The sequence below is a fragment of the Sebastes umbrosus genome, chromosome 9 (genome assembly GCF_015220745.1).
Source record: "Sebastes umbrosus isolate fSebUmb1 chromosome 9, fSebUmb1.pri, whole genome shotgun sequence".
NCBI lineage: Eukaryota > Metazoa > Chordata > Actinopteri > Perciformes > Sebastidae > Sebastes > Sebastes umbrosus.
The window spans coordinates 3,839,913-3,854,024 of record NC_051277.1 but is presented as its reverse complement, the minus strand read 5'-3'; the positions used below and the strand labels follow the sequence as shown (position 1 = coordinate 3,854,024).

Below are 14,112 nucleotides of genomic sequence, written 5' to 3'. Positions count from 1 at the left end.
ACAATATGGGACCTTTAAATTGACAAACATCATATTTGTGATTCATGGTGCAATTCAGACGGGATAAAAAAAATATTTATCTCTCTCCGTTGACTACCGCTCATATTTTTTTCTGAAATAAGCTCCAATGGTGATCCACCGGAAGAGGCGGGACTTCGGCTCTCTATTGCAAATGAAAATGAATCAACTGTCGTTCGAGCTTTCAATGACGGACCACAAATCATACAAGCTGTCAGGATGCTAAACAACGCTGTGCCTTGTCATGATCATGCATGTAATTAGTGAAAAGCTTTACAGAAGAGCCATACAAGAGATCACCACCACCTTGTTCAATGTATCTATGCAGTAAATCCTTCCTTATGTGCCAGTGACGTCAGTGACTCCCAAATAATTCTGACAACATCATCATCAGCCAACCGCAGGTGTGTCCATTTCTTCTCAGGTGAATGTGGAAATGCAGGTTTCTCTGTCGCCCCCCTCCTGGAGAGAGAGATCTGAGTGTTCAGTGTGACGCCGAGAGGCTTCACATGGCTCGCTCTGCTTCATAAAAGGCCAGTCTGCCCCTTGTTGTGCTCTCTGCCTGTCTACGTGTCCTTTCTCCACCAGGCGCCGCGTCCCTTCAGGGCTGAGAGAGACGCTTGCGTTTGAGCTTCTGTCTCGCCATTTCCTCCTTATAAAAAAAACAAGAGAGAGAGGAGAAGAGAGCACTGACCCCACATTCCTCCATCTGCCACTCCCCAAAGAGATCTGTCCATCCAGCCAAGCGTCCGTGAGTCACACCGTTATATCCACACAGCGTTCATGATTACAATCAGGCAGGCGTTGTTAGTGAGGCCGCTAGACGTTCATCTGGACTGTCCTTTAAAGTAAGAGTCCAACTGCCTGTTCAGTTTCTTCTCTTCCATAAAACCCATAGCTGGATCTCTAGAGTTTAAAAAAAGTTTTTTTGTAATACTGTAGACGCAAAAATGTCCTTGTTAAAAAAAAAAAATTCTCAATATATTATATAAAATGTTTTACGAAAACAAAAAAAGGAAAAAAAGGGTTGTTGGTGTAGTATTCAACTGCAATATATACCATATCAATATGTACAGACTCCATGCTGCTGGTTAGTCATCACTGCAAAAGAAGAATAGTATTGATTATTAGTAGCATTATCCACAACATAAATCAGTTCTGATCTCAAATACTCATGCTTCACACACTGTAATATACTTACAAAATGCCCCTGTGTCAAATCAGAGTCAAGCAATGATATTAATGCTGACGATCCACGAGTAATATCAAGTATGCTATGGTTGCACATAGTGTTAGCTTTTTACTACTCTCATAATAAAATGCTAATCATTAGTTAAAACAATATGCTTTAAAAAAAAAAGAAGAAGGTTAGACGTCTTTAACGCTCACCTTGTGCCAGCAGCCTGGTATGGGCAGCCCGTCATGTCCCTGCAGAGAGAGAACACCATGTTAACGGGCCAGGAGACGTTCTATGATACTTAAACTAAACACTGATTTAATTATCAGTGACGACTGTAATACTGTCCGAGGTGTACACTCCCTAACTGATGTTATAAAATAAAGCAAAGGTGGAGGCTGAGATATAATTATATTTATGTACATAATTATATTTTCCAGTAATCTGTAGTTTACTTAAAAAGAATATTTCTTTTTACTCTAACACATTCCAGACAAGTACTTTTTCAGTTGCTTGTAGCCTCTTTATTTAAAGGAACTGTTTGTAACTTCTTACACGTATAAATCAATCCGGGTCGGTGTCCCATGCACGCTCGCATGTCGCTACGCTGTTCAGACAGGACTCCAACACAAACTACACGGAAGCACCAAAACCGCAAAGTTCTATTTAGTGAAGCCCGTCTGTTAAACAGTGTTGAACGCGGTCGGAGGACGCGGCGGAGACAGTAGCATTGGTCTCCAGGACCGGAGTCTCTGCTCCTCTGCTCCTCTGCCTGACTTCACTCACACACCGCGCTCGTTCTCGCTCTTTCGCTCCACTCTCACGTGCATGCGCGCACACTCCACACTGCAGAAGAGTTAGTTTAGCTCTGAGAATATCTAGTGAATGTACAGTGGACGTTTTTGCAGAAATAACTGCTGCAGCTCCTCCAGACCAACAGAGGTTTCCCGTGTCTTGTGAAGTGACGGGGCTCCGCAGAGAGAAACGTTATCGTCTCCGACCAAAACTCCGGTGTCTCCCCTGCTGAAGCAGGAAAAGCCAACACTAGGATCAGCATTGATTCATGGAGAGAACTTCGTCTGGTCAGCTAACATTACTACCAAGCAGCTGAAATATAGCGTGATATTGTGCTTTTAGCTGACGTGTGTCGCCTCACTGTTTTGAGCAATGCTCGTTCATGTCTATGTAGAGCGAGCACAAGCGCGAGCAACAGGACGCTGACTTTCATTGACTTAACGCCCACAGGTGTCGCTGTTAACAAGACATTTCTGATTCTTACAAACAGTCCCTTTAAGTGTGAATGTCTCTCCTTACGGTGAATACTGAACTAGACATACAGTACACGAGGTACGGGATGGTGACTGAGAGCACACTCATAACAGAGTTTGAGAAATGAAAAAGACTTGAAACAAAGTGCTTGAATAGAAAATAGAGAAAAAGAGAGATAGCAGAGAGATACTGTACCACAGGACAGGGGGCCTCGGGGCCGGAAGGAGGAAGAGGAGCAGGTGGAGGAGGGGAAGACAGCCCTGCCTCCTGAGACACACCTTTAGTCTGATCACAACCCTGTCAGCAAAGAGCCGGGTACACATTCACAGCATTGAGGAGGAAACGCAGAGAAAATGACAGAAACAGTACTGAGAGAAGAAAGCAGGGAGATACTGTGTAAGGTGAGAGGAAAGTGGTGGTAAAGAAATCTGTGTGAAGGTGACGTACCACAGGACAAGGCTGGTCCAGGCCTGGAGGACCCTGCTCTCCCTTCTGGCCCTTTAGACCTCTCTTTCCCACCGTTCCCCTGTCGCCCTGGACACGAGGAGGACAGAAGAAAAACAGTGAGAGAAAAGAATATTGAATTGGATGCATTTTAACCCTCTGAGACCCACAATAGGCCCGTCTTTTTTAGGGGGGTACAGGTGGTCTTTAGGAGGAGACAGCAGGTCAACAGTAGACGTCACATAGAAATGGTGTACATCATCTGAAAGCTGGGAACCTGAAGGTTAATTTGAGATGCAGCTAAGCACTGTGAGTCAAGTTGTTTTAGTCATAAAGTCTGTGTTTTGTTCTAACCTTGTCTCCTCTGTCCCCTCGGTCACCCTTCTCTCCCATCAGACCCGGGAAACCCTGGACATAGAAGCAAAAAAACGGGGTCAGGAGGCAGATTATCACTGGACACTGATTGAAGTTCAGTTCAGTTGAAAATGATCTAATTAAAAATGTCAGTGAGAAACTCACATCTAGTCCGGGCTCCCCTGGTCTGCCCTGCGAACACACATTCACACGTATAAATATAAATCACAAATGTATGTTGTATTTAAGACAATAAAAAACATGTAGTAAACACTTTTGATGGAGGTGATCTTGTGCTTACCTTTTCTCCCTTCGCACCTGGAAGACCCACTAACCCTGTAGACCCAGCTGGGCCCTGGACACCGTCTAATCCCTGCAGTTAGAGTACATTATCATCACCTGTATCATGTCCAGGTAAAACATGCTTTATTATGATAATGAATGGGTCACTCACTCTGGATCCAGGAGAACCAAAGTCCCCCTTCTCTCCCTTCATCCCGAATCCAGGCTCACCCTGCGTTATAGAAAGACGGGAACACTGAGTACCAAACAACACGTCATCATAGCCTCCATCACATGTAGACTACTGTAGATGAAGTTGCAGTCTTACCTTCGGACCAGGCATACCGTGCAGCCCCTGGAAAACATTGTGTGCAGTGAGTGTGACGGCTACAAGTGCAAACAACAAACTGGACTTGAATAGTTTCTATAAGTACTCACCATGGATCCAGGGGACCCAGGAACCCCTGGTGGGCCAGGTGGGCCTGGCTGGGAAATCATCTGGACCTGAGCATCATTACAATTAGAGTCAGAGATTAAAAATAAAATGTATTCAAACATCTACAGTGAGAAGAATAAATGGGCTAAAACACACACAATAAGTGGTACAGTAAGTTGCTGCACTGACCAGGTTGTCGTCCATCCTGCAGTTGCCTTTCTCTCCTTTGTTTCCGTCTATACCCTGAGACCACAAAGAGCAAAGATGAACTCTCAGCTGTTTATGTACTTCTTGTGTATCACAGAGTGTCGACGTGTTTTACTGTCTCACTACTTACAGCCGGCCCAGAGAGCCCCATCTCCCCCTTCTCTCCTCTCTCGCCAGCTGGTCCCGTCCCACCCCCGTCACCTTTAGGTCCCTGGAGGGCAAAGAATCAAGAAGAGACGTCACGTTCAGTTACATTCAAATAAAACATAAACAAGACATTTAATCAGCCTGTGTGTAATTTTGCAACCGTACCTCCTCCCCATCGACTCCTGCTGGCCCGGGTAAACCAAGCTCACCCTGGAAGAAGACGAAGAGAGGAAACTTGATGAATATGACTGGCTTTAACGACGCACAAACTCAGGTTTTAACACAAGAAATTTGTTCGGTTCGCATGTGCAAAAACTGCTATTAAAATAGTACATTAAAACAACATATCACATCCAGACAGGACACATTAAAAACACTCAAGATAAAGTTAAATATGTGGCAATACATGATTGGGCCCTTACCTTTTCCCCTGAAAGGCCCGGGGGTCCAGGTGGTCCAGGTGGGCCCTGCAGAAAGACAAGATATTGAGCGAGTGATACTGTATATATGCCCCAGATAAACTTCACAACATGTTCTAATCTTACACTGAATTACAATTTATCCATCGTGCACCTGCAATAATGTTTGGGCCACTTGGGGGCGGTGGAAACAAGCTGTAAATATCACCACCTTTTTAAATTGATACGGTGAACTTATTATCAAATAGTTGCTTATTTTGTGCGTCAAACATTCATTTGGAGTCGTGTTTGAGTCCACCTGAGTAATGGGTGTCCAGTATTTACTCTCCTTTTAGTTTTCGTTCGTTCTCCACGGACTCCTTTAGGGAAACATCTGCCTCTTTAGCTGCTAAATGCTCCACAATGTTCACCAGCTAGTCGCTTATCTTGGTCTGTCTGCCGTTTGGTGCTGGACAGGTAGCATACAGTGGGTTTTTTAGAGCTTTTTTTGCTAAAGCATTGCTGATGAGAGCTATGAGAGTGAACAATAGGAGCTGAAACTTCATCCAGAGAGCCGAGGTGAACTGCAGAGATAATTCATCACTATGGACGAACCTTTGAGAGGTCATGTGATCTGTTGTTAATATAAAAATACTGATGATGATAGCCACTTTGATTACTTCTGTTATTTGCAAACATGTTGTGGCATATATATATGTCTGTTTATACTCTGTTTATCAGAATGGTGGAAAAACTGGGAACACACAGAACTCCAGCGTGAGGCTTGAACATGGGCCAACCAAGAAACAATCAGCTGATTGATTTCACAACGCCGGCCCGACAGTAAACAAAACTTCTTTCGTTCAGTCCGTTCGCTGATCACACAACCAACTTGAAGCAATTTTTTATCTTTGCTGAATGTGGTTTGTGGTACACAATTATAGCCGGGCATCATTTTTCATCATTCTGTTGATTGTTTTGATGCAGGAAAGGACGAGAAGCAGAACTGTCACTTTACTGTATGCAACACTAACGATGGATGAAGAATAGCACATCACATCACATCCATCTCGTGCCGTCTTCTATGCTGTTGGGTGAGTGACAGCCTCTTAAATCACGCTCCTTAATCTTTACATCCACAGTTACTTCTCCCTCTGAAGTCCGCGGCCATCTTGAAGTCATAAACCCATGTTTCCCTCCCAGAGGTGAACACGCTGATTCTCCAGTTTCTAACTTTTTGTTCGTCCTTTCCATTGAAGCCATGGAAACCAACAGATGTTTACAAACAACTATGTGATCTGAGATATTCCATCAATGGAAAATGGAAGGCTGCTCGTGCAAATAATTATAAAATAAAGCTGTAAAATAAAAGACAGTAACATGCATCATCTCCTAAAAAACAACTTTTCACACTCAAGACAAGTGAATGGATCATAATAACACGAGCTGTGTGGCCGATGAGCGCCCCCCGCTTCACGGATATAGAAACTCTGGCTTGCGTGTGATTTGGTGCCAACTGATCAACGTTGGCAAGAGGCTCCCTGATAAGATCTCAGGTTCGTGTTTTCACAGTAACCGTCTCACGCTGTAGACGTCTACAGCGTTGCATGCAGGAGCACCATTTCAGATCGGGTCCGAGGGGACATGGTGTGCATAGTGGTTTTTAATCAAATACACACTCTGCTGCAGAGATAGTCATCTGTTATTAGCATGTAGCACGGTACACGGTGGAGTCAAAGGGTCTTGTGTACGAAGAGGGATATGTAACTGAGACTGTGGCGACTATGAGGGGGTTCCCCTCCCTCCTGACGCATTCCCCTTGTGCACTCAGTTATGTGGAACACAAATGCATAGATTAAATAAAACACCATGCTGCCCTGTAGCAAGTTACAGCCACGTATTGTGAGGCATGTTAACATGAAAACACACAGAACAATGCAACAAAGGCTGTTGATTTTTCTGCATGATTAAGCATCGAGCTTCTCGAGGCTCCGTGTTATCTGATAGAGGAGCACAGCTGTACTGTATTTGCTGCGTTTTAATCCCAAGTGAATACACAAGAGAGCCTGGTAGACCAGTAAACAGGGGACATTCAGTCTTTAGATGTGGCCTCTGTGGAGTGACATCCAGTACATCTGAAGGATGTAGTTCTGGGTGGAGGGCATCGACAAAAACACACAGATCCACTGGATGAAGCAGGCGTGGATACACACAGGATGTGTGTGTGTGTGAGTTTATGCAAGTCTGTGAGCATAATGCATCCTCATAGGTGTTAGTTACTGATCACTTCACCAAAAAAAAACATGCAGGCACAACAACAGATTACCGAAACACTGATGGTGTCGATGGCCTGTCAGGAAGAAAACGGCGACATGTTCAGTTTTGCGGTTCGGAGAAGAAAATATTACCACGCTACCATTTCTGGGCTTGTTTAAGTTTGGAATATCTGATGCAACCATATATATCATGGTGTCATTGTACTTTAATATCACTCACCTGGAAAGCATCTAGAAGCTTCCCATTGAAGTCGATGATGTCCGAGGAGCCTGTGGCGCCTTTTTCTCCAGGATAACCCTGAGAGGCGGAGAATGAGAGACACATAAAACTATAAATAAAACACGAGAGGGTCATTTTACAGGTCCGCAAAATTTCATGGTAATTAGGTGATAATTAGCAAGTAACCTATTTCAAATTTCTTTGGAATTACTGACAAATTACTCCCAATATTTACTGTAAAATGAAGTGTTACCTACAAGAGTTTATCACAGATGATTTTAGAGGGTTAATAATACACATACCGTGGATCCCTGTGCTCCTTGCTCTCCGATTTCCCCTTTGTCTCCCTGTTTGATCACACATATGGCACATTATGATAAAACTCTCTCACACAATAGACATGTTTTATATATAGTGTAGAAATAATATTATAGGTAAGATATTCATCATCGATCTTCTACCTTTAATCCTGGGAGTCCATCCATGCCTCTCTCTCCTTTTTCTCCCGCTCCTGACTCGCCCTGTTTGCAAAAACACAGTAAAAACGTTCAATGCATGAAAAGACATTAAAATACTTATTATGAAGGCTAACCGATGCTTCTCTGTACCTTCTCTCCCGCAGGACCCTGTTGGCCGGGATAGCCGGGCTCACCGTTTTCTCCCTGTCAATTCATAAAAAGTCAATAAAAGTCAAAAATGCAAACTTTTGGTCACATGATGCGTCTGCAGCAAACAGCAGAATGTGACATCACATGACACTTGAGAAAAAACAAGAAGTAAAGTCAGGGTAATCTATTAATGATCGTACCGGCTTCCCAGGTAATCCTTGTGACCCCTGAGGCAGAAATATATTTGGTTACCATAATTATCAAGAGAAAGACAAATCATCACCGCAGACTTATAATAAATTAGTAATTCATGAACAACAATCAGACGGTTTGAACTGGATTTGAGCTGCACTCACGTCGACGCCATCACGACCGGGAAAACCCTGAGGAGGACAGAAAGAGAAACTTAGGCTACGTTCTGAATTGCAATACTTTTTTATTTTTACTTTTAGTACTGCAGCTGCACTTAAAAAGTATATACTGTTGGAACATACTACTTCATCATAACATTGTGCCTTGAACGTTGACCCTCTTGCTCATATATCTGCTGTGAAAAAAAGCCGAAAGCGCACGCTGGCTTGCTGCAAAATGCGACCGAATTTAGTTTGACATCCTGGTATACTGCATTTGACATACATGTATTGGAACATACTTAAAGCTGAAGTAGGTGAGATTGGAGCAAATATGATTAAAACAAGTTATTTTTATAAAACGGTCACTATATCGTGACAGTAGTACATGAAACAGGTAACCTGAAAAAAATCATGTGCCTCCGGTGTCCTCCGGTGCTCCTAACGGTATCAGCAAGATTTCACAGACCGGAGGAAAACAAGCAGTAAGAGCTGATCTGAGGTCTGCTGTCCAGCTGCCGTCTATGAGAGCCGGCTGTCAATCACTCTGAACTCCGACCAAACGGTTAAACTAGGCAGCACTGATCAGATATGAATCAATATTCTGTTACGTTAATGCCTATTTCTCTCCTCAGATGTTTTCAGAATCATCTTGTAGTGCACGGTTTAGCTGTAAAATGAGAAAGTTTGTGACATTGTGAAATCTGTTGAAGGAACACCAAGTTCCAGTCACATGACCGGAGCACAGCCAATAGGAAAGGTTATTATGGGATTTTTGCCCAATGATGCCAAAAATATATACTGACTACTGCCACTAATCTTTTTCTGGTATATTAAACATATGGTAGTATGGGTACTGGAACGCAGTTATGGTCTCTCTTGACTTCAGGTAAATCTCCATTAAAAGAGTCGACCCACTTTAGCCACTAGATGTCAGTGTTTAACAAGGCATGACCAGTCCACGGACAAACACTTATTCTGAGTACATACAGACGGGGGGATAAAGGTAAAACAAGACGCTTCTAAAGGGCACAATTGGTAATTGGTGGCAGGAGATGACTCTGGAGCCCTGGCCCCCCAACACAAACACAAACAGTATTCAATGTCCTCTTTTTCAGCATCTGTCCATCAGTGATGTGCTTTATTTAGGTAAACAGACGTATCTGAGGGCCAGGTGGACGCGTGCTTGGAGCAGCTAAACATCTGCTATGAAGTCATCCATGTCAGAGACGGCTTAGTGGGATTATGTGCAACAGCCCTCCATCTCTCTCTCTTTCTCTCTTTCTACGCTGCTATCAAGTAGTTGTGTCTACTTGATCACTCAGGGCACTTTAATAAATGCATGATAGAAATTAGAGGTTATTAGCCTTCTGCTCCGTCCTCATATTTTACAATATAATGTGCAGAAGCTACTTCGATGTGTCCCAGCTGGTTTTTCTTCCTCCAGCACATACAAGCTGTCATCCTGGTCCTCTTTCAGTCCCATCCTCAATTACTCCAGCAGCTTTTTAACCTCTTCATCTCACCCCCTCTTACCTCCTCCTCCTCCTCCCTCGTCACCTTTTGATCTTTCCTCCTTCTCAGCAGCGGGAAACAAATCGCCGTTGCAAATAATTTTTTGAGCACTTCTTTTATCCTGAGCGCAGTAAAGGGATGGATGAACACCAGTTCAGATGTCAAATACATTTTCCGATTATGAACGAGTCTAAATTTACGTAAAATGACGTCCTGAACTTAGATGTGTTATTTACGGACACCACACATCAGACAGAAACTAGCTGCAATTTAGTTTGAGCTGTCATTCCTTTACTTCTCACTTTATGGATACAAACAACGATGGTTTAAGGAAACCCACACTGGCAAGCTTGCTCACTTTCTCCAGACATCTGCCCACAACATGGAGCGCCTCTTAGCACCACTCTGCTTTGTTTTGCTGTTTTGGGTTTTGCAACGCCTTTAAAGCTTCAGTAGTCAGTATATATTTTGGCGTCATTGGGCAAAAATTCCATAATAACCTTTCAGCATATTGTAATTCAAGTGTTTTGAGAGATAACTAGACTTCTGCTCCTCCTCATGGCTCTGTTTTCAGGCTTTAAAAAATCATTAAGAGAGAGCGTTCCTATTGGCTGTGCTCCGGTCATGTGACCAGAACTTGCCGTTCCTTCACCAGATTTCACAATGGCGGCGGCGTCACAAACTTTCTCATTTTACAGCTAAACCGTGCACTACAAGATGATTCTGAAAACATCTGAGGAGAGAAATAGGCATTAACGTAACAGAATATTGATTCATATTTGATCAGCGCTGCCTAGTTTGATCGTTTGGTCGGAGTTTGCGAGTGATTGACAGCCGGCTCTCATAGACGGCAGCTGGACAGCAGACCTCAGATCAGCTCTTACTGCTTGTTTTCCTCCGGTCTGTGAAATCTTGCAGATGCCGTTAGGAGCACCGGAGGACACAGAGGCAGATGATTTTTTTCAGGTTACCTGTTTCATGTACTACTGTCACGTTATAGCGACTGTTTTATAAAAATAACTTTTGCTCCAATCTGCCTACTTCAGCTTTAATCAACTTGGAGAATACATTTGAAATCGACTAGGTTACAGGACGGGCTTCAATCCGTCTGAGCTGTGAGCTGACTTTCTCTTTTGTCGGTTCTGCGTAAGCTTTCAACTCACCCACACTGAAACCAACACTTTTCACTTGACTCCTTTGGCCGCCCGGTGCCAGCTGAGGGTAACCGAGCATTCATTTCTTCTCTTGTTTAAACAACAATTACCTTCACAGCCTCTTTCTTTCTTTCTCTCTTCTCCATCCTACGACCACAGCTTTAAACTGCCGCTGCATATGAACTAAAAACTCTGGCAAGCTGAAAGTTAATTTTGAGTACTGCCTCAGGCGAGGAGCACAACTATTGTTCGGCGAGGCCGGCAAACTGCCCATGAACTCGCCGCAGTGCCATGCAGTGTCTGTTTCAGGAGGTGCACGGCGACACAGTCGTGGTAGGAGGGTGGGAGAATGGGAGAACGGGGGGGGGGCGTGTTGGAGAACTTTGCGGCCGCTGACTTACACAAAACAGATGAGGGCAGGAGGAGAGCTGCTATTCTGGGAGCTTTTAGGTAAGCCACAGCTCACTGGTAAACCCGGAAGAATGAAAATATGGGTTCATTGCAATTTACTGCGTAGACCCCCCCCTTAATACATGTGTATAAATGCACATTCACACACTCATTTTGCAATCTGTCACACCCTGGGGGGAGGTTGAACCCTACCAGGTCAGCTCGATTAGGAGTAATAACGGGTAACCGAGGTGTGTTACGTGGCTGCATTCTCTGTGGTGTAACCTTAGTTAGAGGGTGAGGAAAAAGGGGGAGAAAGATGGAGGAGGACTAGAATAACAGCAACCGAGAGGAGTGTGTGGTTGTACATTTGGCACTTGTGATGCATCTTCAACCAACCGAAGACAGCACACGTCACATTTCGCTGTTCACATCCCTCCAAAGGCTCCCAGTCGCTGCTCGCATCAAATTCAAAACCCTGTTGATCGCTTACAAAACAGCAACAAAAATGACTCCCGCCTACCTGAACTCCCTCATCCAGGTCTACACTCCCTCCCGCCCACTATGCTGATGGTACTGCCATCACAACAGGGCAGTACCATGTTGTATGCATGTATGATGTTGTTAAAGCTTCAGTAGTCAGTATATATTTTTGTCATTGTCAAAAATTCCATGATAACCTTTCAGCATATTGTAATTCAAGTGTTCTGAGAGATAACTAGACTTCTGCTCCTCCTCATGGCTCTGTTTTCAGGATTTAGAAAATCTAGCCCGTGATGGGAGACTTTGACCAATCACAGGTCATTTCAGAGAGAGAGAGCGTTCTTATTGGCTGTGCTCCGGTCATGTGACCGGAACTTGGCGTTCCTTCACCAGATTTCACAATGGCGGCGGCGTCACAAACGTTCTCATTTTACAGCTAAACCGTGCACTACAAGATGATTCTGAAAACATCTGAGGAGAGAAATAGGCATTAACGTAACATGATACTGATTCATATTTGATCAGCGCTGCCTAATTTGACCGTTTGGTCGGAGTTCGCGAGTGATTGATGGACAGCAGACCTCAGATCAGCTCTTACTGCTTGTTTTCCTCCGGTCTGTGACATCTTACAGATGCTGTTAGGAGCACCGGAGGACACAGAGGAACAGGTTACCTGTTTCATGTACTACTGTCACGATATAGCGACCGTTTTATAAAAATAACCTATTTTTAATCACATTTGCTTCAATCTCTCCTACTTCAGCTTTAATGATGATGACAAAATTTTTTTTTTAAATCAGCTTCTATCCACCCTGTGCGTTGCCTGTCGGCGCCTGCGTCCGATCGAAGCTGTTGTTGGTACTTACTCCCGTTGTTCCCTTCTATCTAGATCCCTCCTTGTGTTCCAACTCTCAGATGTACGTCGCTTTGGACAAAAGCGTCTGCTAAATGAAATAGAATTGTGCACGCTGAGAAACTCACCGATTCGCCAGCAGGGCCACGTGGCCCGTCCTTGCCCGTGTTCCCAGGGGGGCCTCGGGGCCCGGGGGGACCTGGAGGACCCGGAGGACCAGCGGCTCCAGCCTGGCCCTGGTCACCCTGATGAAATAAAAACAACAAAGAATGAGGGAAAGAAACACAAAACATTATTTTGTATTAGTTCTTAGTGTTGGGTTGCCTATAGTTGCTGTTTGTCTGTTTCAGTGCAGGTGAAAGAAGGCTGCGTTTCTTGAACCAATCAGAATTGTCGAGGGTGGGCCTTAACTTCTTTGGTCAACACCATGTGATATAGCTAATATTAAATACATATTCCTGAAACCTGCAGCAATTGATTTTTTGGCCACTTGGGGGGAAGCAGTAAACTGGAATATCATCATCATGGCAAACTTGTTAGCAAACAATTGCCTAATTTACACACTCAGCGGAGAGGGAGCAACAATAGCATTCATTTGGAGCCATGTTCGTGTCTACCTTAGTCCAATATTCACTCTCCTTTTATCTCTATTTTTGGTCTCCACCAGCTAGTTGCTAACTTTTGTCTATCTGTGGTTTTGTGCTGGGCATACAGTGGGTTGTTTTTTTATATGAAAACAGCTGTAACTGCCGAAAACAACGCTATGAGAGTGGTGAGAGTCAATCAAAACAGTAAAGTTGTGGCTTGGAAAAACCAAAACAATTAGCTAAAAGATAAGCTGAGGAGAACTGCATAGTAGGTTGATAATCCTCTGAGGGTTCATCGCAATGAGCGACTAAATATATCGGTTAAATAAGAGATAATGTACAGCGAGCCGGTCATTGTTGTGAAAGAATCCCCGACAGGGCAATACTGCACCCCGATGCGTAGCGTCTCCCATCGCTCTGAAGGGGATTCTTTCACAGCAATGACCCGCTAGATGTACATTATCCCACTTATTACACGGCTACTTACCGAAGAAATCAATATTTTGACACAAAAACAATCCGCCAGAGTCTCTTACACACCAGAAATTGTTAATTGAGAGGACAACATCATCTGTTGAATGAGGTGTTCCTTTTCTGTTTACGCTTCAGAAAACAGGACTGTCGCCTCGTATCAAAGATCCTTTCATCACCGGATTAACATCTAACTGGGGACATGTCTCGCTCTGATGACTTCCACCCTCATGCTTACGCCAAACACAAACCATTAACGCTCTTAAAGTCTTGCCCACCGCTGAAGGGGATGTAGTTTTGTCTCTGTAGTCGCATGGTGACACTTCCTCTGCAGCCTCTCATCTCTATAGACATGTGCTGCATTAGCGTTGGCTTTGTTGTGGCAAGCAACATGGTACAGTACAGCAAGCCCTTTCAAGAAAATTATATTACCAAGACCTTCAAATAGACGACTAAAACCTTATTTCCCTGCG

The 14,112-nt window shown here is 43.9% G+C and overlaps 1 protein-coding gene across 11 annotated transcripts in view; it reads right to left on the bottom strand.

The window, feature by feature from the left end:
* si:dkeyp-44a8.4 (collagen alpha-1(XXIII) chain) overlaps positions 1 to 14,112 on the bottom strand; it is a 148,269-nt gene continuing 134,157 nt past the window's right edge. For 4 of the 11 annotated variants that reach the window (XM_037780773.1, XM_037780777.1, XM_037780771.1 and 1 more), the window contains 23 exons: positions 12,710 to 12,826; positions 8,193 to 8,219; positions 8,037 to 8,063; positions 7,837 to 7,890; positions 7,690 to 7,749; positions 7,531 to 7,575; positions 7,229 to 7,306; positions 7,059 to 7,082; positions 4,757 to 4,801; positions 4,500 to 4,544; positions 4,318 to 4,398; positions 4,170 to 4,223; positions 3,983 to 4,048; positions 3,873 to 3,899; positions 3,717 to 3,776; positions 3,564 to 3,635; positions 3,428 to 3,454; positions 3,263 to 3,316; positions 2,912 to 2,998; positions 2,660 to 2,761; positions 1,408 to 1,446; positions 1,220 to 1,228; positions 1 to 670 (listed from right to left, as the gene is read on the bottom strand). In XM_037780773.1, coding sequence (XP_037636701.1) covers positions 620 to 670; positions 1,220 to 1,228; positions 1,408 to 1,446; positions 2,660 to 2,761; positions 2,912 to 2,998; positions 3,263 to 3,316; positions 3,428 to 3,454; positions 3,564 to 3,635; positions 3,717 to 3,776; positions 3,873 to 3,899; positions 3,983 to 4,048; positions 4,170 to 4,223; positions 4,318 to 4,398; positions 4,500 to 4,544; positions 4,757 to 4,801; positions 7,059 to 7,082; positions 7,229 to 7,306; positions 7,531 to 7,575; positions 7,690 to 7,749; positions 7,837 to 7,890; positions 8,037 to 8,063; positions 8,193 to 8,219; positions 12,710 to 12,826 — 1,251 coding nt within the window. In that variant the 3' untranslated portion in view covers positions 1 to 619. Of the gene's footprint in view, positions 1,120 to 1,219; positions 1,229 to 1,407; positions 1,447 to 2,659; positions 2,762 to 2,911; positions 2,999 to 3,262; positions 3,317 to 3,427; positions 3,455 to 3,563; positions 3,636 to 3,716; positions 3,777 to 3,872; positions 3,900 to 3,982; positions 4,049 to 4,169; positions 4,224 to 4,317; positions 4,399 to 4,499; positions 4,545 to 4,756; positions 4,802 to 7,058; positions 7,083 to 7,228; positions 7,307 to 7,530; positions 7,576 to 7,689; positions 7,750 to 7,836; positions 7,891 to 8,036; positions 8,064 to 8,192; positions 8,220 to 12,709; positions 12,827 to 14,112 lie in introns of all 11 variants that reach the window. The other 7 variants (XM_037780778.1, XM_037780776.1, XM_037780774.1 and 4 more) reach the window with 7 other exon arrangements.